Source organism: Saccoglossus kowalevskii, chromosome 4 (genome assembly GCF_978046115.1).
Source record: "Saccoglossus kowalevskii chromosome 4, keSacKowa6.1, whole genome shotgun sequence".
NCBI lineage: Eukaryota > Metazoa > Hemichordata > Enteropneusta > Harrimaniidae > Saccoglossus > Saccoglossus kowalevskii.
Window position 1 is genome coordinate 18,259,515 of NC_140644.1, and position 25,615 is coordinate 18,285,129.

The window sequence follows — 25,615 nt, forward strand, 5'->3', positions numbered from 1 at the left end:
CATGATTATAGTGCCAAAGTGTTGGTAAACATGGTAAAAATTGTTTATTTCTGAATATCTGGGAATAAAGGAAATATTGTTGTAAAGTCTTTCCAATTGTATTTTCTATGCATCAAGCTTGATCGTTTTGTTACCAATATACAAAGGAAGTTCCAGACGACATTGTTCTCTTTTAGTTTGTAAAAAACAAGTGTTGAAAAATACATTTTGTAATTCATGTGTGCATATTAATTAGCTAATTAGCATACCAATTAATACTTAAGTCTCTATTATAGTAAACTCAAATTTGCCACCTTTGCATACTGTGTTCAAGTTATTTTTACATATTAGCTAATTTGCATATTATTTATGTATTTTTTTTTAGGACAAATACTTTCAGAATGTTTTTGTAGTTCAATGTCTAACGCTATTTTGGAATTATTTTGCAAACTTTAATTAGCTAATTTGCATATAAAACCTATTGACAATCTGAATTGATGAACCACTGGGTTGTCGTGGCTATTCCAGACATCGGTGGCAGCAATTGTATGACCATCACAGTATTTCAAAATGAATTTGAATTTCTTTAGTTATGACTGAAACATACAATAGTAACCATCATATTCCCCGCCAGCATGATGTGCCAGGGAGATGCTGAATTGTTTGAGTTATAAAACAAGCAGCCTGTCGGCTGAGATAGCTCCGCTGTTAGCAATGCACATGGCAATTAAAGAACAGAAGATATCATTAGAAAATGAACAAATCTGAGAGAGGTCCACATGTAGTACCTATATGTATAATATATCAAAGCAATTGGACTTGCGGTTTTCAACAAGAAGTCGAAAATATCACTTTTTACCAAAAATTACAAAAATATTCATCAAAATTAGAGAATTAAAGATATCATTATGAAATGAACAAATCTGAGAGAGATCCACATGTAGTACCTATATATGTAATATCAAAGCAATTGGACTTGTGGTTTTCAACAAGAAGTCGAAAATATCAATTTTTACCAAACATTACAAAAATATTCACCGAAATTAGAGAATTAAAGATATCATTACAAAATGAACAAATCTGAGAGAGGTCCACATGTAGTACCTATATATGTAATATCAAAGCAATTGGACTTGCGGTTTTCAACAAGAAGTCGAAAATATCACTTTTTACCAAAAATTACAAAAATATTCACCAAAATTAGAGAATTAAAGATATCATTACAAAATGAACAAATCTGAGAGAGGTCCACATGTAGTACCTATATATGTAATATCAAAGCAATTGGACTTGCGGTTTTCAACAAGAAGTCGAAAATATCACTTTTTACCAAAAATTACAAAAATATTCACCAAAATTAGAGAATTGAAGATATCATTACAAAATGAACAAATCTGAGAGAGGTCGACATGTAGTACTTATATATGTAATATCAAAGCAATTGGACTTGCGGTTTTCAACAAGAAGTCGAAAATATCACTTTTTACCAAAAATGATAAAAATATTCACCAAAATTAGAGAATTAAAGACATCATTACAAAATGAACAAATCTGAGAGAGGTCCACATGTAGTACCTATATATGTAATATCAAAGCAATTGCACTTGCGGTTTTCAACAAGAAGTTGAAAATATCACTTTTTACTAAAAATGACAAAAATATTCACCAAAATTAGAGAATTGAAGATACCATCATGAAATGAACAAATCTGAGAGAGGTCTACCCAAGGTACATATACACCAAGTATCAATGCATTCAGGCTTGTAGTTTTCAAGAAGAAGTCGAAAAAGTAAAACATTGACACGGACGACGGACGACGACGACGGACGACGACGGACAATCACTCATATGATAAGCTCCGCTCGACAAAGTCGACAGCGGAGCTAAACATGTAGCTCAAAAAATGACCATGCCAATATTATAAGGAAACCAAAACTCAATAATAAATTATAAGTTAACTGAACTTTGAGTTATGTGCAATGTACATCCAAATTTAGTATCACAAACTTTAATTAACAGTTCAACAAACTTCAAGTGTTGGGCAACATAGAACTATCACTAAATGTGGATGTTAAATAACAGTAACAATTTATGTTGCCATAACTCAAAATTCTGTAACTGTTAAATTAAACATTGAGTTCTGGCATGGTTTTAAAAATTTTGGAGTACCGGTAGTCATTTTTGTAACTTGAACATTTCAGCATTTCTGTGATAATTATGTATCAGATGATAAGTTTGATCCACCTTGTCAGGGTTGAGTTAAGCAAGTGTCTGGTCTTCACACAAGCATTTTAATATTAAACAAAGATGAAACCTTCTTTTCAGCTTGACTGAAACCCATTTATTTCAGCTTCAAACTAATATACAGTTCAATTCCTTGGGCTGCAAAACGTAAATGATTACAGTTTTCAATTAAATTCACATTAACATTAGCTTTAACACTTCAAAAATTCAAAAAAACAACTTGCTGCACAAGGGCTTTACATATAGTGTTCACACAACCAGAATTGTGTGTCATTGCAGTTTACTCAGGTGGGGGTGGGGGGTGTCTATCTACCAGTTACTATCCCCAACTAATGGACAAAAAATGGTTCTCTATATAATAATTGACCTTCAGTAGAGAAAACCTTGTTAAGTATAGAGTAAGATAGATGAAAACACACCTCTAAGCAATCTACTGGGAAAAAATAAACAAACGAGAAACTGTCAATGCAAATGTGTTTTGAAAGGACCCCTAATATTCCGTTGTATTCGTTGAGAGCTACAGAGTATAGTTTTTAGGGGAGCTCTAAGTAAGGACTAGCTCACATGCTAGTTCCATTGAGTCGCGTCAGTGAACTCTCATAAGATGATAATGTCGCACAATGCTGTATATCATCATATTTTTTTACATGCTGCATAGATTGTTTTTTATCACAAAACAATTAGAAAAAAACTAAACCAAATTAACAAAAATTTACATCACAATATAATGAGTGAATAACAGTAATAAAATTCTGAAAAAAGTTCTGCGAATCAACTTATTCTATGTATGACAAAGTTGAATTGTTTAAACACAAATACAAGGGTATTCTATTAGATTTGTACAAATTACTTGTTTGGGAAGGGAGGGGAGGGGAGGGGAGGGGCAGTTTGATGAACAAGTTGGATCAATGCCTGTGAATCAGAATACAATTCAATGGAATTCAAAAATTGATCATCTGTGAAAAGGCCAAAATTTCCTACAGTTGGCCCAGGACACACAATGCAGCCAAGTAAGAAGGCACTAAAAGCTTTTTCTTAAAAATCTGTAGCTAAATATAGCTAATAATAAATTCTGAAAAGTTTTCATCTCGCGTCTGTTTAACGACACAAGTAAAAAAAGAAAACACATGGCAGTTTAACAAAAAACATCAATAAACTACAAGAACTAAGAAAACTGAGAATGAAACTGATTTGGAGTACATGGTATTAACACAACATTGACTACAGATTTGCTACTTATGTGACTGACAAACGGAGTGTCACTGTGTTGACTCGTTTACATATGAAAATCATCAGAAAACAAGAATTACAGAAATCACATTTAAATAATATAAAATTTCATTGGTTATCAATTCCTCCACTCACTCAAATCAATAAATGATATTCCAAAAGACATGATATATATTATTTACAATTCATTTCAAACATTTTATTATATCACCAAAATGGATGCCTGGAAGGCAGGGGTAAAAAAAAAAAAAAAAAAAAACTTCTGAAAATCCTGACATTTCCAAATATGAAAGACTGTAAATTGCAGGATCAAAGCCAAGTGTCAAGCTTGGAATATGAGGGACTATTTACATATGGCTGTATTCACTGTATTTGGTCTTCAAGTAGTTGGCAGTGTGCTCTCAGCCAGCCTGAATACTAGGGCTCATCTGTAGTGGGAAAAAAAAATGAAAATTTAAATGTTGTATGATCTGATGATGAAATATTTTCAACGTGTATTTTTTTGTGTGTCCATGTCTACTAAATTCTCGTACTAAGTTTGGATTTCAATATCCACAAGTGCATTTACACTGGACTTAAAATAACAAAATTTCTTGAAAGCCTGTTAGGCTACCAGGTTTAAAAGTTGTTGTCCTATAGTAATACTGGTTAATCCATTGGGTTTAATAAGTAATAAAGCCAATAAATTAAAATAAATAAATCTCACTTTGCTCACATTTGCATAGGATTGACAGCTACAAGAAGAAGTATAGTATACAGCATGCAGAGTGGATGTTAAAGACTTCAACAAGACTATTTGTACTTTACCTGATTCATCGGCATTAATTTGATTAATCTGCACTTTCGGAACACCATCAGTCTCTGGAGCTATTTCTGGAGCCGTCTCTGGAACTTTCAAATTCTCAGGATTTCCAACTAATTCGCTCTCGCCTCCACTTTCTAACGCCTCTAATGCAGCTTTGACAGCTGTGTTCTCAGCTTGCTCTTCAGCAATCTTTTCTTCTAATTCAACCTGTGAGTTGGAACACAAACTCATGATGTCCAGGTACATAAAATCACAATACGTAAGGGCGTCTCCCATATACAATGCTCCAAAAGTAGAATTACAATTATTGACCAGTGTGTGCGCGTTAGAAAGCCACATGCTTTAGTTTAGTTAGGAAATATATACGACAAATGTCCCAAAGATGCAGTTGTGTGCAAATATGTTTAATGTTAATCAGTCAGAAAAAAAAATGTCAAGATCTATTTTCCTGATGTACAAGCATAAACCAATGCCATTTATCAAATCATAACAACTGGTGACATTTCAAACTCAAACGTCACTGTGTGAGATATGTACCGTAATTATATGTGGATAAAGTATGCATTACAAACTACACCTTGAGGCTTCAAATACATTTTTAAGTTTCAAATTGTGAGAGTTTGTTACCTGTGAGAGACTAGTAAACTCAGGAGGCAAATCATCAATCGTAACTTCTTGCTCCTCTTCCACTTCTGTGCCACCGTTCATCTGAGGACTAACTGTCACTTCTTTGTCTTCTATTGGCTTCTCAATAGTGTCTGGTACAATGACCACCTCTCCCTTTTCTGTTGAATCTGTCTCTTTTTCTTCGTCGCTTTGTTCTTTCTGCTTCACAATCACTTCTGTAGTAATGGCATCCTATAATCAAAAGTTTCAATGTTTTATTAATTCACTACATGGAAATGCAATCAGGTTAAACAAGACAGTTTCATCAGAATTTTTTGGTAATTTTTTTTTATACTATGTGAAATAATTTGTAATCATTTATTCAACTTGAACACATGCAAAATACAAAAGAATAGGGTTAACAGAATTTTTTTTGTAAATATATGGTTTTTAATAGCTTGTCGCAGTAGAAGGGCTGTCAAAGGTATTTTCACATGAAAACTTGTGTCCACTTCAAACTTATAGTACATCACACAAAATGCACCTTTATAATCATTCTCTAACCAGTAGTTTGTGACACACATATATGGGTCGTTATACACTGCACAAACATTGATTATTCAGTGAGTTTTAATAGACCATTTTCCGTACACTGCGAGAATCACGCGTTATGCGTGAAATCGAACGTAAAAACAGGACAAACAAAGGTCATAGCGTCGTAGTCGCGTCAAACATCGCGTGGGTATTTCGGGGACATTTCCATGCTTAATAATGTGCTGTTCACATTTGATGATAGGCAATTTTGATGAAGTAAGGGTATTCGGAAGCAATATTCCTCTGTCGAAGATCGGCCGGTCAATGTAAGCTGCGAAATAAAGAAATTCTAGTTCAAAATCAAATCGTTCGTTTTTTGCGGCAGACGTTCGACGCGCGTCTTTCATGCATCTCGCGAGATCTCGCAATTGTTCGGAAAATCACCTATTGAGGCATTTTTCGCTGATTAAATTAAATCATCTGTCAACCCAAGGTTTGAACTTGGTGTACTGATCGTGAGTTTGACCACTACACTAGTTCTGATAATGCTTTACCGTCCGTACCTGAGGTTCAGCATCAAAGGTTTCATCAACAGCAGTGGCTGCCATTATCGTTGTTGTGTACTCTTGGATTTCATTTACTGTATCTTGCCCTTCATCTTCCTCACCACTACCAGTACTAAAAAATCACAATATATAAATAGGGGAAGAGTAAGAAATCCTACAGGCGGTGCACCGCGGTGGAGGTCGGTGCTCGACGGTCGACCGCATTTATGCAAATTTATGCATAGATTCCATGACCATGACGTGGTAGTCTGCGGTAGGCTTGCACAGCAATTCACACTTAATGGTAAACGGCATCAAAATAGAAATTACCTACTAGTTTGAATGCGACCAACGCTTGCATGTACTCTGAGGATATTCCTATAGCTTTGTTGAAGTCTTATAACTACTATCTCAAGTGTTGAATTATTTGTGACTAGGAGAAATATTTGACGTGTTGCCGAAATACAGTGATGAGCCACAGTAATTCAAACCAGAAGCAAATCTTTGTGAATCTGCACCCTACATTGCACTACTCAAAAGTATTAGCAAGTTAAATTGAAATACATGTACAATCAAATGGGAAGCCGATATAATTACCAACGCTTGTTTGTGTTGAAATCATTGAGATTTGAATGTTTAGAACATATAAACAGCAACTCTGACCATCAATATATAGTAGACAATATTTGGTAATCATAGCCCTAAGTAACTATTAAAAATAGCTAGACATTTTGAGCACGGGCTTCCTTTATTTATTAAATATTTCACACAATGGTTCTAAGGCTCCATATAATGATACGTTGTAAATAGTCTCAGAGTGCAACTTTAAAGAAAGGCAATTCCACACTGACTGTCAATTTGTTGTTTATCAAAAAAGGTCAGATTATTATACCTTGTGTAGGGTTTACTTTCACTGACTGAAAGTTCTATCTTGACTGTTTTAGCAGCTGGAGTCTCACTGTCCCTGTAAAACGAGCACAAGAAAAAAAAGTCCAAAAAGTTATCATGCTAAATATTTGAATGAAGAAACTATGTAGTTTGGAGTTTCCTGGTTGCAGAGTCATTTGTGGCGCACAGGGTTCATCTTATTGTGAACTGGGACAATTTAGGAAATATCAGGCAGTACACTGAAGTTAGACAAAACTGTTCTCCAACATATACCACCAGAGGGCAGTATAACTCAAAACAAGGCATTCAATTGTTCAAAGGGTTCATTTGCAAAGAATACATGATTTATATGAAAGATGCAACTAATGCAGTAAACGTTAATACTCACTCGTCTCTCTCACTATTGATTTCTATGTTTGCTGCCATTGCATCATCACGTGCCTGTAAGGTTATACAAATAGGGAAAATATTATCATGAATACCAGGATGCATCAGTTACTAATGGAAAACTACAATTCAGATTTGGCTACTACAAATTGTCACTTTCACCACCAATACCTAACACTAATTCTAAATGCTCAAAAAGGTAAATTATTATGATTAATAATATAAAGTGAATGTTACAGTAACATATGAATTTAAGAATATTTATGATTTTTCATAAAGCAATCCAATTCCTGTGGTGAAATGATTCACTAATCAACTAACAAAAAGAATGCAGTACTTGTCAGATATGGAAAATATTTTTACTGTGTGGTTTGATTTATTTATTTGTTATGGCTATGCACCTTCAAAACTCTAACCATGGTGATTCAAATCTAGTACAACTATTTACAACCACAGATTGACAAATCAGGGTTTGCGCTAGTGTCTCGGCAAGACGAGTCCCACTTACAAAAGTTTAAGAAATTGAAATTTGACCCTGGATAACTTTATTAGAGATTGGACCCCAGCTTGCCTGAAAAACTGGGTCCCTCTTCAATAATTGGAGTCCGGGAAGCAAAATATGGGGTTAACGCAATCCCTGGACAAATGACTGACTCGCATTCATAGTTGACTGAAATAAGCAATCAAACAGAAAATACAGCAGTTTACGGAAGTTGAAAACTGAATGCACAAAATTGGAATGAAAAAAATCTGAAGTTAGGGCAATTCTGGTGTATGTTGAGGTATAAATTTAGATTGCATATCACAACGGGAAACAACAAGGAAGTCACTTTCACAACACTCATTCATACACAGCAGCAATGGAGGAGATTGTAAGGGAAAAGATATAATAAAATAATTAATATACATTTCCTACTTTTCCTAGTTCTTCTTCTTCAGCGGGAGTAATAGCCATGGCTGTTTCTACATCCTGTAGTTCTTCATCACCTTCACTGGATCCAGTGTCAGACTCTTCATCACTGCTATCTTCATCGTCATCCTCTTCGTCCTCGTCTGATGAGCTCTCGCCTACAGAGACATTCAAAAAATGCCGCTTTAGTGTCTAACTTGTATCAGTTCCCCTCATGTGGTGCTATTTTGATTACAGCAAGCCACTGATTTTATTGTTATGTGAATGACAGTGGCGAAAATGCCAGAAGTTGTGCAATCTTATTTCGAAATAAGAGCCCAGGATTTTGGAAACAATCAAATGCAGTGTACTGTAGACAAAATATGGTCACCACACATATAAAGATTTGTTAGTTGATACATGCAGATTTCAAAGAGATGGCCACACACATTTGACATGGGTCCCGTCCCACACAACACAACATACAAAGGTCAAATACGTTGTTTAATTACGCTAAAATTAAATACATTTTACTGTCAATAACTTATTGTTTTGAACACCAAAACAACAACATTGCCAGCTAAGTTGCCGAGAGATTTGCTATGCGCATCTCATGATTTTTATACGATTGGAACAATTTGGGTTAAACCAAATAATGGTGAGGGATTCAAACTGAAATTACCTTAAAATTCACTGCATCCAATTGCATAAATTGTTATATGATACATAGCAAAGGTATCCAAACAAAATGTATTTACTGACACAGCCTGAAAAGTCAGGACACATTAACAGGAGTGTTCAATGCAGGGCATAACACTGTAAAATGCGTGCATTTAGCCAAACATCGCATCGTCAAAAACAATAGTTTGATCTAACCAGTTCTAATCATGCAATGATTTTGAGGCAAGTATAGCAAACCATACAGCGACTTAGCAGGCAATGTTGCTGTTTTGGTGTTCGGAACAATACGGCGATGACAGTAAATATTAGTATTAGATTAACATACAATCAGAAACTTTGAGTGAACAAAAATACGAGAATGAATATTAACATTTTTAACATTGAGTAACTGACATTTGATTATGTTACTGATAGATTACTTTAAAGTTATTGGTTAAGTTACAGAGAGAATTACAACATGCAAAATTATAGAGATTTTACACACAAAAGACAAAGACAATAAAAACATGCCTGATGGGGAAGTCAAAGCCATGCTGAGTAGAGTAAACAAATCACCTTCAGCCAAACCTTCTTGCCCAGTCGTGGTGTCAGTGCCGGTAGTTTCACTGTCATATTTCCTCTTAGGTGCACTACCAGCACCAGCACTGTCTAAATCTTGCATTAATCTAAAGAATGCCAACTCATTGAATAAAATCTCAGATACATCCACCAGTAAGTCTTCTCCGCACTCCCTCATTCTACAAAGTACAGCAGAGATATTAGTTATTAGAATCAACAAAGCTGGATGCACAGGTAATCAGTGTCAAGCATATAACACATTCTGGGGTGTCGAGACACAATTCAGATATACTATTTAGGCCAGGTGCAAAAAATAACTAGCTGATTAACCTCTTGTACATTTCAAAATGCAGGATGTGAATTTATACATATATTTATTTTGTGGAAGATAATTTTCCCATTTGGCTTTATACACTTCTATGCATTTTTTGAAAAATAATCCCGGATTCTGTTTACTATTTAGGAGCAGACAAAATTCAATTTTGTTACAGATTATGTGGATGTCTTGCCTAAAGATTTGAGGGACAACTTCAATGACTTAATAATTACATACTGTATTATTTTTGCTTACATTGATGACCTGTTTACATAAAGTGGCAGTTTGGTGTATTTCAAACCCTTCTTACTACTATTGGTGGTGGGATTATAAGGCAAACTTTCTAGTAACATAGCTAGTTGTACGGCTAACACTATTACAGGGCTACACTATTACAGGGCTACACTAGGACAAAATACTTACTTTCTACCAGCAAACTTGGCCAACGAATCTTGCAAGATCGATCCAAGCTGCTTATTAAAGAAGCGTACAAACTCCTGGCTGTCTCCTCTCTGTCTTGTCAACGTCAGCACTAATCTTCTTATGTAAGCCAGCAATTGTGGTGAACACACATCGTCCATGTGTTCTTTCAGATATGGTATCACCTCTTGCATAATACCTTTGATTTGTTTGTCTAACTGACCAGTATCAATACGTGGGTACTGAAACACAAACAGGAATATTGAGTTACAAATTCATATCTGGGTTTGATCATTGGCATTCTCAAGGCATCCCCCATTTACTCTATTAGGAGTACATCTCCAATAGAATTGCAAGTAAGCCAAAAATCGCATTAATTGTACGTTGACTACAGACTCGCATCTGTCATTTACGCAAGCATAGTTATTTTAAAACTCCAAGGAATGAAAGAGTATGCAAATACTGTGATAAAAAGCAGATTGAAGATGAGATACATTTTCTTATGAATTGCAGTCTGTACAATACACACAGAATTGAATTATTCAAGTACTGTAAGGAAATTATACTAAATTTTAGTAAGTTAAATGAACTAGAAAAATTCAATGCAATTATGAAATATTGTTCAGGAATAAGAACTGCACAATACATACAAAAATGTATGCAAATGAGATGTGAGCAACTCCACCAAAATTTAAAATATTCTTTCCACCATAATTATAACTAATTTAATGTGATTTTTTTTTTTTACCTCTTAACAATATTTGCTAGTGTATTGTATTGTATTGTATTGTACCGTATAAGTTTATTATGATCCTTTGCATGTTTGTAATATTATTTAGCATTATGTGTAGTTGATTAACTTTACTGTATGTTAGTGTAGTTCATTTTAGTGTTGAATAAATAAATATATGCATTACTGATAGATCAAATAAGGCATACCCTTTAAACGCTAAAGTCAACTTTTGTTAACATTCACATGATAAACATGCATAATTTAAAAAAAAAAAACCTGTAGTGAATACAAAAATTAGGTCCGTTTGACTTCAAAATTTATGAACAAATTACAGTCAGATGTGCAAAGCACCAATGAAGTCAGGTGACCAAACTTTGCTGATTTTTGTCTGCTAATGATCATTGCCTAATTACGAAATGATAATCAAAATTGTTAAGTAAATTTAGTGACTCATAAGTATTATTAGAAAAGACTGGTATTGTAGCACCAAATGACATCACCTAAGCAATGATAACAGCATTATCTGTGATGAGTTGAATAATCTTACCTCCTTATAATAATATGCCTTTGATATCTGTAATGTGTGGGGGAAACTCTAGTTATAGATGAGCATGGACAGAGGAAACGCATCTTGTACTACTAATACTTACTGGAACATCTGATACTGAACTTTCACTGCCAACATCTTGAGCTGAACTATTACCGGTACTTGGAATGTCTGATGTGCCACGGTCCCTTTTAGCTGGTGTGCTGACGTTAGAAGCACTCCTGCCTTCAGACTCGGCTTCCCCTTTCATTCTTTCATACTCTCGCATACGCTACAAATGTCATTAGCTTTGTGTTAGTCTAGCTGGGGCTTGGATGCAAGAAAGACAATTACCTAAACTCATGCTGCAATCTAGCAGATATCGTTAAAGTAGACATGACAGCATGTGAATATTTCATACTAAATTTTAGACTGTGCTATGAATAATTCAATCAAGAATTACAACAGACCTCAGACGCAAATAGTAGCCGAGATCTGGTCAAGAGTGAGAGCTAACAAGACTTGTTTTTGCCCCACAAATCATAAGTTCCATTCTCACCTCTCATCACATCAACTGTAACCAAAGTATTGGAACAGCGGAAATGACGACAGAAAATCAAATACTATTTAAGATGCAAAAACAAGTCTTGTGGCTCCCTAACTCTCAACAGTTATTTAGGACTATGGTAAATAAAGCTGGATGAATTAACTCCATACAAGTCAAACAGCGTCATTGATAATACATATTAGTTGCTATGAGACACAATAAACGTAAACAAGCAAACGACATTAGAATTGGTTGGAGCAACAGTTATGAGCTATTAATATGGATGAATATGGAAGCAATGAGAAAAGAATATGGAAGCAATGAGAAAAGCGCAAAGAAAGAATGCTCAACTTCCTCTGTAAACATCTTAACTTTAGCTAACTTAAATCAAGGAGCAGCCAGCAGATCTACACCCAGAGAGAGACCCACATTCTAATTGTACGATTGATACTACATACCTGCATCGCTTTATCTAGGTGTATTACGGTGTCACCCAAATCATCATTAGCAAAGCCAAAACTGTCTAGATGGGCAGAGTTTGGAGTGGACAGAGAACTAGCCGAGCTGACATTCTCAGCATAGTCATAGGAACCAACAGCATCGCTACAGCCAAATAAATTGGGATTCTGAGCATAGAGGCGAGCCTGTTAGGGTGAAAGTTGAAAATACACCAATCAGAACCGAGAAATATGAAAACCATCACTACACTTCATTTTCCATTTCATTCATTAATACTTTTGATATTTCACTAGAAATCAATTTTGAAATTCTCCAGTATGCACAAAAGCATAGTGGTTAACAGATTTATATCTTCTGATCTGCGGAATTGATGAGAAAATAGAAAGCATCAGAATAACTATCAGCGCCAGTTTTTAAAATGCATAAAAAGTAGGCAAATAAAAACAAGATATACCAGTATGCTGACACCGTGATGATCCTTATTTCATTGTAATTATTATACATTTAATTTGAGCTTACCCGGACATCTTCATCATCAGAGGTGACTATACTTTCACTGGGGGTTTGTTCAGAAGTTGACATTTGCCAAGCTGGACGGGGCTGTGAGCAAAGCAAGGCATGAATTAATTGCAATGTAGGATGAGATGACATGAGAATGGAAACATTCCAAGCTTATGAATGAACAGAATAGAAAAATTAATACAGTATTCGCTCTAATAGGAGCATGTACCGAAAATTGCATTTTTCGGCCATACCTCTCATTTATGTAAAAGTATGCGCAACTAATAGAACAAATCCTACATGTAATCGAAGTAGTTGTTAAAATTGAACACAAAAAGTTTGCATCATATATCCCAATATGTGCACATTTTTATAATTTTTACATATAGAAATGTCTAATCAATCTACTTGAATTATGAATATTGAGGATCTGTTAAAATTTCACAACTATTTTAGAGCCACCAGTCTGAAAAACGAGTTCTATTAGATAAATTATCAAATATAAAATAACCACATAATGCACTTTATAAGAAGCACCTGTAGTTTAATCTACCCTGCTTAAAAATATAGAATGGGATTGTTGCAAACCAGCTAAGAGCACACACAGAGGTGATTGGCATAGTATTTAAATACAACTGAACTTACCACACTTTTGATAGGCCTGGTGAGATTCTCTTCTGTGAGGTACCTGGAAACTAAGTCTTGCATCGAGTACAGGGCTCTCTGTCTTAAGTAATCAGTATTCAACATCTGCAGCTCACGGAACAATTCTATCAGATAATGAGGACGGGATTCATTCTGTGATATCAGCGTGGCAACCTCCGAGTAGATATTCTCGCGCAATGCTTCAAACAACGAGAAATCACTCTGTGCATCAGATTCACTGTAATACAAATCAAAATATTTTATTCATCAGTCGAGTATACTTAACACTCTTAGAATGCCATATTTTTTTTACCACAAACAATTTGGTAAAACATTTTGCGCAAATTTTATGTACTTTTCTACAACTTCTTTATTAATTGTGGATCAAATGGACATAATTCCTAATTTTCTATAGTACTTTTTTGGAAAAGTAAGGAAGAAATTAGACTTTCATGCTCAAAAGCTTGTAAAGGTAATGATAACATGGCACAGTGCTTTGCCTGAGCTTCACAAAAATGGCAGTTGCTCAGATAGATGCTAAATCGTCGATGTCTACTTTTAAAAAACAATAAACCAACACATCCTTTTGATCTAGACCTGTAGGAAACAGTAAACAATGTAAACCTTTGACAACAAATTTATGAAAAAAATAATAAATATGCAAATTGTGTCTGTCAAAAAGATATATATGACATTTATAAATTGAGCAAAACCTTCATGAAATGGAGACAACATATAAAGCAGCAAGCTGGCATGTTGTGATGTTTTACCTGTGAAAATACATACAGTGAGAAGACATCACAGCCCACAGCTTTTTTATCGAAGCAACAATAAAGCTTCTAGTCTATTTTAATTCACTTGTAAGTTATATATCATGGTATTGAAGCAGTGGAAACAAAAGCACTGCACTCACCCATCACTAACAGCTTTCCTTGCCATCTTAGCCATTCTATCTTCATTTATTCCACCAGGTACACTGGATATAGCACTAGACAAACTCGCCGTATCGACAAAAGCTGTCCCGCTAATACCTGCACTTAAACCAGGACGAAAATCATGAGGGTTTGATATCTTTGGCTTCTGACGTCGGTCTTTCTTGGCTAAACTCCTGGTAGCAGTTGCTTTACTTTGGCTGGGAAATTTCGTTCCTATGATATCTGAGAATGAAAAAAACATTTGTCAGATAATAAATAAACAACAATGCTGGGAGATCTACATGCAAGCTATCAGAAATTTAATTCAGGTATTGTTTCACTGTAGGAATTGTTCTAGAGTGGTAGTGCATTTGGTTCAGTAGAGCGTGTCCTGCAGTCCTTGGTTTTGAGTTCACTCTTGAATGTTTTAGTTTTGTATTTTTTGTTTCGCCTTCAAATACAGAATTTAAAAGTTGCATGCTTAAATAATTTCTAAAGTTGGATTGGAATCATGAGACAATTTATGAAATATGTAATGGTCTGAATATTTTACTAGGGGCTGTAGTAATTTGGAACATGGTAACATTGGTAACTCTAAAGAAATAAAAGTTTATTAATTTATTTTACATGGGTAACCTGGCAAGCCTCAACACACAAAAATTTACCCCCCCCCCCCTCCCAGGGACCTCAGTGATATTTTACACTAAAATGACTACTGATATAATCATGTGATATATGGTGTATTATCAACCGCAATGCAATATGGGGTCAACTGTTAGTGAGAAGACATTACCTGGCTCCTGAGTTGACTTGTCTGTGGCCTGCTGTGACCTGGTAGCCCGCCTCTTCTCTCTATATAATCAGGACAAAGGAAAGTTTATTCTGTTTACTACAATGAATTTAAATTTACTCTCCTCTATTAATCCAACACCAGAAAGATTTCTTTTAAAAAATGCTAAAATTGTTTTTGCAACAGATCACATAGTTCTATAGAAAATTGTAAGCAGTGAATAATTTAGGGGGGGGGGGTCTTTTTAAAACAGGCAGTCACAATGAGCTTCACAGAATTTTTTCATAGTCAAAGTAATACCAAGAAGAACAACATTTTAAGATGTATACTGCCCTCTAGTGCCATGAACCAACATTTATACTGCCCTGTTGTGGCATACTTGAACCATTCTGCATATCGGTAAACTGGGCTTGTGTTTGAATTATTAAATCAGGATTGTGATAAACCAATTATTCTATGTGCTTGCATGTATAATTAGGCTCAATCAATGGAACATAACTATGATAAAATATGGCAAACAGACAAGCTTTAAAGCTTAGCAGCAGGGCTTGAACTTCAGAGTTGAGACAGCATCCACTTTCAAGAGAAAGGATTTTCAAGGTTACAACTGTTTACTCCTCGGGCTTTGACGCCTCTGTGAAGCTCAAGCCTTGTTCACAGTAATCATGAAGCAATGTGTCCAGAAAGAAAAGTAACTATTGCAAAAATAGTTTTTCTCCACACTAGATCAAAGAGTAGTGGAAAATATATAATAAATACATACGCTCTTTTGAGAATCTCTGCTAAATTGAGCGGTGGAATCCGGGGCTGGTTCAGCTGATTCACTATATCATCATCTTCATAACATTCCTCCTCATTTTCATCATCCTCTGCTTCATGTCTCCGTGGAAACGTTCGGATTGAATCATTCTGCCACGGATTTTGATTGGCATCTTCAAATTGTCTCAAATAATCATACCTAGTACTGGCGTCCTGACGTTCATACTTTGGGTATCCGGCTGCCTCAGCTGCTCGTCGATTCCCGGAATCGTAAAGTCTCTCATTGTGTGCACTTGCATAGTTAGTTGGATGTGAGAAAGTGGATGGAAACTGGGGTGAGAGGTTGAATGTAGAATTCATTGTGGCGTATGGAGGATTGAAAGTTGTTAACCTATGAGGGCTTTGGAAATGCGAGGCAAACAAACTAGGTCGGTCGCTGTCGTATTCCCCGTACCTTAAATCATCAAGGGCGGAATTGTTATGGTTATGATTGTCTCTTGTTGTCAGCTGTTGAAAGTGTTCTTGTAAGGCACGGATTTCCAACTGTTGCTGGTACAATTGATTATAAGCATGGTTAATATTTAGCAGAAGCTGCTGTTGCTGTAGTTGAAAGTTATAACTGGAGAGTGAATCACCGCCATATGGCGATGTCGGCGTGAAAGGTGATGGGCTGGTACCGGTTGGTGTTGGTAAGGTGTATGGTCCTCCAATACTACTAAATGTTGGATTGTTGTTCCCTGTAAATAAAGACATTTCCAGTCATTACAGAAGTAGAGTTAATGAAGCCAAACTTGACGCAAGATTGTTCCCTGACATTTCCAGTCATTATGGTAGTGGAGTTAAGTGAAGTGAAACATGATCTCACATCCCTAAGATAGAATTAATCTATGTTTCTAGACAGCTCTGTATTTGAAGATTGTAAAAATTATTTATTCAAATCTGAACTTTTACGAATTGATCATGAAGCTGCTCAAACAGATGGAAACAATATCACAACACTAAAACAGTCACGGCTCATCAAACTTCAGGGGGTTCAAACCCAATTATTTTTTTTACTTCACCATTTTAAAAATTTTAAACAATTACAATTATATTATTAAACAAAAACATGTAATCGTCTGCAACTCTTTGAATTTGCAGTTATATTATTCAGTACAGCCACACATCTAAACTGACATCTGCTCTATGGCCTGATGTGAACAAGTGAAAAGATTAAATTGCCAAATGTGAGAATATAATTTTGAATTGGTGAACTTCATGAAACAAATTCTAATACATACAAGGCCTTAAAAAAAAAAAGAGCATAGCTGAGTGAAGACCTTTACAAAATGTAAAACTTTTGTGGGTAGTATTAAAATATTACAATAACACAGATGATGTCTCATAATGATACCAGCCGTGTGTAATTTTCTGAGAAAATGGTCATCACAACAAAGGATGTAAGTCTAATTGACCATATTAAACACCTGGCAAGATCCCACATGTAGGTACATGTATCACAGACTCGTATCTGTTTAGCAATATTACTGAACCACAGTAGGCCACAATTGGTGTTAAACTTTCCAATAAGGAAAACACTTACATTCCAACATTATTTTATATGTTTAAAACTGATTTATATTATTATTCAAATAAAGTAGATTCTAAAAGAAACATCCTTGAAAGATGTATGTTGTCATGAAATTCATCCAGCTGTAAATTTACTTAAATACAGAATATGTCATCGTCTTTGGTGGTGAAATGAGAAATATATGATAGAAAAAACGGCTCACTCTCTATGACAGCACTGCAAGTAATGCAAAGAAAGTGGCACACGATTCTCAACGACTTCAAGTGTGAGAACCCCTTTTGTTACTTACCCAAAAGGTGTATAATTGATTGTTGATCTCTTAGCAGAGTATGACATAGATTGGTACTAGTATTTAGTTGTTGCTGTAACTGCTGGCATTGCCATAACAACAGCTGCCGCTCAGTCTCTGTTGGGTTGCGTCTTCTCTCATCCTCTCTGATCAGCTCTTCTGCTGACCTCACGTTCTATGTGTTGAAAAGGTCAAATTATTAAATTTATTTATTAATTACTCAGATCAAAAAGCGATGATGTTAATTGCAGATCCAGAATCCCAGCTTTTTGATTTTGAAAAAAGAAACACCTGAGTTGATTAACATGCTCCGAGGACAGAAACAATACCAGAATGAGGATGTGGGTGCATGTGTAAAACAGTTATATCAACCAACTATGGCAAAGAATCATATATAAAGCATTTAGTCAGGTCACCAGACAGTCCCTACTTAAACATGCTATACACGACTTCACTACTTTCATCAAGTCTTTTTATGCAATAACACATAATACAACAAATCGTTCTCACCTCCTGCCTTGCAGAACCAGACATTCTACTGGTATTAAATGCCCGCCTTGAACTAAACAGGTTATTTGGTCTGTAGGGTCGCCTATTAGTTGGATCATCTGTGAATAGAAAACACCTTGCACATCAATAACGTACATCATATTATTCAAATCTTGCTTTGTGCTAATCATCAAGACATGTGTAAACAATTCTGGATAGTTTTTTTAAGCACGTTCTTCATAAAATCTCTATTTAAATGCCTGCTGAGTGGATGATGCAAAACTTTTGGTAAAAATTAACAATTATGGTAATTATGTTTTCAGAAGCTATCAAGAGGCAGCACAAGGCTCCACGGTTTCAAATTTGCACTCAGAACATTCTTATAATTAGAAAATAGGGAATACAATATGCCAGGAAACAATTGATGATTTTCCGTTCTTATGAATTATACAGGAGATGATTCCTGAATCCAAGCATATTGGAAGACTACTGAGTATTCAAAAGCATAAGCAAATAAAAGTTCAAATGAAATTTAAATGTTACACTCATATTTGCTGTAATTCATGCAAACTTAGACCATCAAATATTTCACAGAATAGACTTCAATAACATTAGAAATGATCTGTTAGTGAACTCCATAATTGAAGGACAAATAAACTAACCTTCTTCATGTTTTCTTTTCTTATTCCTGATGAAAGTTAAATCAGGTGGTGTGAGAGGTCTCCGTGACCGATGTCTGTAGTCGGCTTCTATCGTGTATGTATCATGATCCGATGAACCTTCTTGCTCTTCCTCTTCTTCAACCTGTACAATACCATCGCTAGGGTAACCATCATCAACATCTTCTTCATCTTCATCATCCATGTCACTCATGTGAGTTGTCGAGCCACCCCATGTGGCTTGAGTGGTCACGTCTGCACTCATTCTGTTTTACAAGACAATTGGTTACAACTTAATTTCAATTAAGCTTTATAGAGCTGAGAATCGCATCACTGCACACATACAGTTACTCATTACTTTAGTATTTGTAACTATCGTATTTGTAACTATCCAAGCATAATAATCACATTAATCCAATATACAATGGCAGTTCCATGGGATAAATAGAGGATCTCTAATGAGTGATCATGTGATATCAGATTTATTGAAGGAGTGTGGTAATTTTCATATATTCAGAGCTTTTGTCGAGAAACATGTGAAAATTACTAAACAGGTTGATTAAATCCAATACCATCACTAAACGATTTTGCTGATTTGGGGGAAAATCAAAACTTTTCAACATTAATATTTACCAGTATTGCTAAGTCGTCAAATGAGTAATTTTTTGTTACAATTTTGAATTGCTTGCATCTACCAATCAGATCGAACAGGGACTTCGTTCAAACATGGACTAGCAATGAGTAAACTTACCCCATTCCATCATTACCATCACTCTGAATGGAATAAGTACCACGGTCAGATGTATCGGCAGAATTCTGCAAAAATGAAAAACAATAAAGTTATTAGCTTTGCTGTAATAATAAGCATAAATGTTTTTGACAGTCTACAGGCATTTTAGTCAAGACCTTGAGATATGCTTGAGTTTGTTGTACCATCCCACATCACTGTTGAGAAAATTACCAGTAAGAAAATCAAAGGTCAAACAGTGTTTATTGTCAGAAAATTGAATTCAGGGCCATACCCATGTATGGTTTTACATGGTAAAAAGTTAGTAGACCTTCTGGGAGTGTTCCCTGTCTAATAAACAAAGTCTGAAACTGGAACCATTGACAAATCAACTGTATTGATTACTCAAAGTGTAAACAAAACTCACCCTCTGTCTCCTACTTTCTTCTAACAACTCTTCCAGTTCTTTTCTCTTTTGTCTCAGCTCTTCCCTTAGTATTTTGTGTCGCCTCATTTCAGACCAAAGTTCTCTATTAGAAGATTCCACTTCTGTAATGTAATAAAATATAAAGTGATCACAAGTTCACAAAATGCTTTCTTTCACTAAGCACATGTGCAACTAATTGCAGTTATATAAACCACGTCTCTTGCAAAATCTTGGTGACTGAAATTGATTTGTACATGAGTGTACACCTGGCATCACAGCCAAATTGAAATGTTAGGGGAATGTATGGAAATACTCTTTGGAAAACAACAAAATTTTCACGAATGTAAATAATATTTCAATCACTGAGACTGCAGAACCTGAAGAATAAAAATAGTTTAATATGATATCATATCATCCTGCAAATCATTAAAAGCGATGCACTTGACGGGTGGTGTCATGTCCTACTGGATAATCATGTATTTGTTTTTTATTTCGTCCCCTTCTTACATTTCGCAAAATCAACAACCACCAAGGCTTACTCTAAGTTGGCTAGTTTGAGTATGAACAGACCAATTAATTTCAAATCAAGTAATTACTCACCAGACCCTTCAGGTAGTGAAACCCTTGGGCTATCTTCAATTTTCCTACTACTAGGATTGGAATTTTTACTACCTCTGGGAGTGTTCCCCTGTAAAGTAGAAGGAACAACTGTGTACTACTCCATTAATTAAGTACATGAGAGAAATCAAGTGAATTAAGAAAACGAATTAGATATGCATGATATCTTCATAGTCAAATTGCTTATGATGAAATTTCATATTTCTTACCAGTGAAGTTGATGTGGCTGATAATGATGGCATTTGACGATTTAATTTCTGCAACTGGAACTGTACAGATAGCAGTCTTTGCCTCTCTTCCATCAGTTTCTCTAGTTCTCCTCGCTGCTGTTTCATCTTGGCTTCATAGTATGCTTCCCTGTAAGTTACATCAATATGTAAAATTAGACAAATTTCAACTCAATGAGGAATTTACTTACAAGTATCTCTGAATTCTGCTACCCAGCTATCAAATAATGATTTTGGATAAATATGAAATTTTTAACAACAAAATAATTATTATATTTAGTTCTGGTTGTTTTTTATACACAACATCTGGTGTATGGATGCTGGTGTACATGCCACAAACCATATCTGACGAACTACTACAAATCATATCAGGCTGACGGAATTCACCAACTAATTACAACACACTATAATAATAAAACAAGCTACCATATTTTCTCTATTAAAAGCGCATGTGTTTATGTAAATTATTGAAATATATTTCAATGATCCAGCATACAATAATGTCATTTTTAGTTGATGTGTGCTTCTATAGATGTGCTTCCAATGGAAAAAATACAGTATACCACAGTAGAAAGCAGTCTGTATGTATGTATTTATGTAGTTGGTCTGATGAGTAAGACAAGTTCACAGCAACAGTATACTAAAAGAGACTTGAGCCTATGTCCACATTGGATTAGTATCAGAATGGTGTTACAACTACCAATTTGTTTTGTATTGCTTTTTAATTTTTTCGTGTATTATGGTTCTTATAGTAAATATTCTAACCAAACAGAGTATTAATCTGAAATGACCATAGATATGAATTGAATAGTGAACAATTATTTATCTGACAGATGTACCGTTAAAATCCTAATATAAACCGCGTTTATATTACAATGTATCAAATAAAAAATTTGGATGAACAGCTCAAGTTCGGGGTGCGGTTTGTATTACCCCCATATTGCAATCACTAAATGGGCGTGGTCATTTTTCCCCCCACATCACTTGCACAAAACAAACAATAAACCGTACAATTATTTGAATATAAGCGTAACTCCAATTTAGATGTCAGGAAAGAGCGATAAGCGTCACGTCACAAAAAAATGTTCACATTAAAAACAAAAATACTCGGTATATTTAATGTAATATGCATTTATTTTTTAATTTTCTTCGTAATGGAAAGTATATTCTGACAGGAGTTTCAAATAAAAACAAAAATTAATGCATTGCTAAGTAGAAAATGATCATGGTACAACACTAAAAAAGTATGGTACCGTGGGTACGGTAACGCAATCCGGCCATGCTTCGGCTCACAAGTAAATAACTTGCTTGTTTTCGAAGTGTTGAAATTGTTAATTATTATTCAGTAGTGATTATAATAACGCACGAAAAATAAATTCGTTGAATTGTTATCAAATGCAAGTAAAATTCAACTTAGTTTCACCGTAAGCGAATTATTTTGGTCACATGTAAACGATCGATGTGATACAACATCCGCCATGTAGTTTGAATTCACACGAGACGTTACTTGACTGGATAGGTCAGGTCGCTAATTAACCAATCAAAATGCTGACATCCCTGACATCTAAATTGGAGTGCCCATGTGTTCAAATTACCTTAGTCATTTAAATATGTTAATGACAGGTCACCGACTTCATGGTGAACGAAACACGGAAGTGATTTACCGATAATGTAGTGCGATCTTTTGGCTTTGATTTCCATGGGAAAACAACATGACTTTTTTTTTAAATCAAGAAGAGTTGTTTTCGAAAGATAAACTGAGCATTGAAAAAGAATTTAACAGTTTTTCGGTGATAACTCATTGTCGAAAACTTGCGACACATGGACGTATTCATAAGGAGTATTGACAAAAGTTGTCGCAAGAACGAAAGCAGTTTCACTGCGTGTTTGACATCCTAACACTACTGAACAATAAAGAGGTGTGAATATTTTTAGGCACGTTGTCGAAACAAATGAATAGGATTAGGAACAATGTACCAGCTGGTTGAAACAAAGTCAGTCACGGTCTTGTTGAATTGGGGGTGCGGTTAGTAATAGGTACTTTTCATGTTTTCAATTTTTTGTTGAGAACTCTTTAACACTGAAGCCGAAATCAGGGGTGCGGTTACTATTAGGTATGCGGTTTATAATAGGATTTTAACGGTAATTCTAATTTAATAAGTAATCCTGTGAAGGTAAGAAGCTGATCTTGTGAGAAATTCATACTATGCTAAAATTTACTGTGAGTGTACTAATACTGTAAAATACTTTTAGTTTGAATTAATTTTCGCTGAAAAGGCTTTTTGGGTGTTTTGTATGGAATTTATTTTCACTGATTGTTGACGAGTTAAATGTAAAATATAAGAAAACAAGTATATTTCACTGGATTTTTTTTTCACTGAACCATTCTTTCAGCAAAAATAGCGAAAATTGAGTATTTTACAGTCAGCAGTAGTAGTAAAATGCTGGAGGATTATATAAACTGCTATCATTTACCTAGTTTTATCTTCTACTTTGCCTTCCTTGGATCGTTTCCTACTCCTTGGTGGTTCCTCCTTTTCTGATAAGATATCACCGTCAATACTAGCTGCAAGTTCAGCTAAATCATCCGGTAATGTTTGTACGGCTTCAGGCGTCTGCTGGACCATGGCTACTAACTCCTGTAATCTTCGCAGCTTCCTCTTAGCAGCATTCAACTTCCTATGAATAGAATCAAGTTTTGCTATGTAACGATATATACGATAGATCTCTGATTGCCAAGATACTTTACAGTACTTTACAATATATTTTAAATTATAAGTTGTAGTAAACCTGCTTGAACCACACCCTAGATAAACCTGTCTTTCAATTCTTCAGTATAATTTCATATTTACCTAATACCAATAATTTAGTAAGGGTAAAAAATTGGTGCGAGATGCTATAAGATTCAAATATGAAGTTACGTGAATAGCGAGATCAGAAATCTGAAGACAAACCACAGTTCCAGAAATATTTGTGCAAATGCGCGAGTCTGTTAACGAATAGGTAATCTGTTAATTGTTAGTCTGTTAAAGGCCTTTTCTTTTGGCAAATTTTTGAAACGATCTGTGATTTTATAGGTCAAAACAAGTTGATTGAAAAATGTATAAAACTCACTCACAAGATACATCGATATCGATGTATATCCTTATCTTATAAATCTTTGCTAATATCTAATATAATGTGTTCTATGTCAAGGTTTTTCAAAATAAACAAAGACAAAATAAACTTACTTGACTTTTTCCTTTATTTCTGGGTCTTCACCCCAAGCACCTAACAGTGAACTATGATTGCTTTCAGTGTCGTATTCATCATTCTCGCTGTCACTTTTCTCAACATTCTCACTTTCATCTTTATCATCATCATCGTCATCCTCCTCATCTGCTAAATTATCATCTTCATCTTCTTCATCCTCATCATCAGTAGTATCTTGCCGAGGATCCCTTCTAGTGTTGCCAGACAACTAAGACAAAATAACAACATTTTTATTTTACAAGTGTGCTTATACAGAACCCTTCCATGTTCAGAAAAGTTGTTAATTAGGTATGAGTTACAATTATTTCAACATTTCCTAAAAGTAAAAGTTAACTATCTTACTGCAAATCCTTCATTCTGATCTCTAGCCTGACTTGATAAGAATCCAGATCTCTGTAGCCCTCTGAAATAAGAAAACACAAACACGAGATGAGAAAACCACATGGAATGTAGTACCGTATAATCATTTTGCAATAACTGTGGGTGCAACATCTCTGAATATTAGCCATTTGCCTCTCTAGTTTGCAGCATCAATCCTAATATTGCTAAAACATTTCCAAATATTGATATTTAATTTAGAGTTTCCCGTGTGATAGGTTCGCTCCCATTACACACAATGGGATATACCTTCCCATAATGCATTGCAAATTTGCAGGAACATGCCCAGTAGTGCAAAATTTAAATTTAAACTCAAAGTGCATGTGCCTTAAGGTCATATTTGTAATACCTAAGATTCCTCATGAGTATTGGATCTTCATAGTCAGCCATAGATGAAGTCTCTTCATAATTCTCATTGGGGTTAGTTTCTGTGTGTATGAATTCATTTCCATTCTGGTAGTACTGAACAAGATCTCTAAGATGATTTAGTCTGTCTCTCACCTCGCGTAGCTTTCTAAAAAAAAAAAAAGAAAAAAAAAGAAAAACATATTTATCACTACTTATTATTTCAATATCCAAAATCTAAACTCATTTAGAGTCTTTCCAGTAAACTTGTTTTTAAAGCAAACAAAAAAGCCTACACCAAAGTATAACCACAATATGATATAGGGATCAAAATTCAAGTCCCTACTGAAATGCCTAAAGCACACTTCAAGTAGTTCAAAGCATTCTCAGAAGTTTTTACCTTGAAATACGGTGCCCTCATAATAACAAAGTTTGAGTCCTGTGATAACAATTTTATTACAGCTTTATTAATCTCAGATAGACTGTAAAATTAAACTTACTCTAACTTTTCTTTAGCATCTAAAGCATCAAGCAGTTCTTGTGTTGCATCATGTGGAGTTTGATTGGCTGATGCTGTAGCTTGTATAGATTCATTAATTCGTAGCTGAGATGAACTACCGCTGGCTGCTGAATCGGCATCTGCAATGTAAAGAATCATTTACATATACTTTTACAAGA

The 25,615-nt window shown here is 35.0% G+C and overlaps 1 protein-coding gene across 7 annotated transcripts in view; it reads right to left on the reverse strand.

The window, feature by feature from the left end:
- Window positions 1-2,294: 2,294 nt before the first annotated feature.
- The window catches only part of LOC100369528 (pericentriolar material 1 protein-like), a 35,919-nt gene continuing 12,598 nt past the window's right edge, over window positions 2,295-25,615 (reverse strand). For 3 of the 7 annotated variants that reach the window (XM_085497895.1, XM_085497898.1, XM_085497901.1), the window contains 28 exons: window positions 25,438-25,576; window positions 24,942-25,106; window positions 24,557-24,617; window positions 24,193-24,422; window positions 23,438-23,641; window positions 20,945-21,092; window positions 20,718-20,805; window positions 20,118-20,239; window positions 19,715-19,779; window positions 18,967-19,229; window positions 18,326-18,423; window positions 17,816-17,990; window positions 15,961-16,693; window positions 15,201-15,259; window positions 14,407-14,650; window positions 13,494-13,731; window positions 12,867-12,947; window positions 12,347-12,532; window positions 11,466-11,633; window positions 10,086-10,324; window positions 9,299-9,525; window positions 8,126-8,286; window positions 7,220-7,272; window positions 6,836-6,907; window positions 5,962-6,076; window positions 4,886-5,116; window positions 4,261-4,465; window positions 2,295-3,881 (listed from right to left, as the gene is read on the reverse strand). In XM_085497895.1, coding sequence (XP_085354021.1) covers window positions 3,871-3,881; window positions 4,261-4,465; window positions 4,886-5,116; window positions 5,962-6,076; window positions 6,836-6,907; window positions 7,220-7,272; window positions 8,126-8,286; window positions 9,299-9,525; window positions 10,086-10,324; window positions 11,466-11,633; window positions 12,347-12,532; window positions 12,867-12,947; window positions 13,494-13,731; window positions 14,407-14,650; window positions 15,201-15,259; window positions 15,961-16,693; window positions 17,816-17,990; window positions 18,326-18,423; window positions 18,967-19,229; window positions 19,715-19,779; window positions 20,118-20,239; window positions 20,718-20,805; window positions 20,945-21,092; window positions 23,438-23,641; window positions 24,193-24,422; window positions 24,557-24,617; window positions 24,942-25,106; window positions 25,438-25,576 — 4,781 coding nt within the window. In that variant the 3' untranslated portion in view covers window positions 2,295-3,870. The remainder of the gene's footprint in view (window positions 3,882-4,260; window positions 4,466-4,885; window positions 5,117-5,961; window positions 6,077-6,835; window positions 6,908-7,219; window positions 7,273-8,125; window positions 8,287-9,298; window positions 9,526-10,085; window positions 10,325-11,465; window positions 11,634-12,346; window positions 12,533-12,866; window positions 12,948-13,493; window positions 13,732-14,406; window positions 14,651-15,200; window positions 15,260-15,960; window positions 16,694-17,815; window positions 17,991-18,325; window positions 18,424-18,966; window positions 19,230-19,714; window positions 19,780-20,117; window positions 20,240-20,717; window positions 20,806-20,944; window positions 21,093-23,437; window positions 23,642-24,192; window positions 24,423-24,556; window positions 24,618-24,941; window positions 25,107-25,437; window positions 25,577-25,615) is intronic. The other 4 variants (XM_085497896.1, XM_085497897.1, XM_085497899.1 and 1 more) reach the window with 4 other exon arrangements.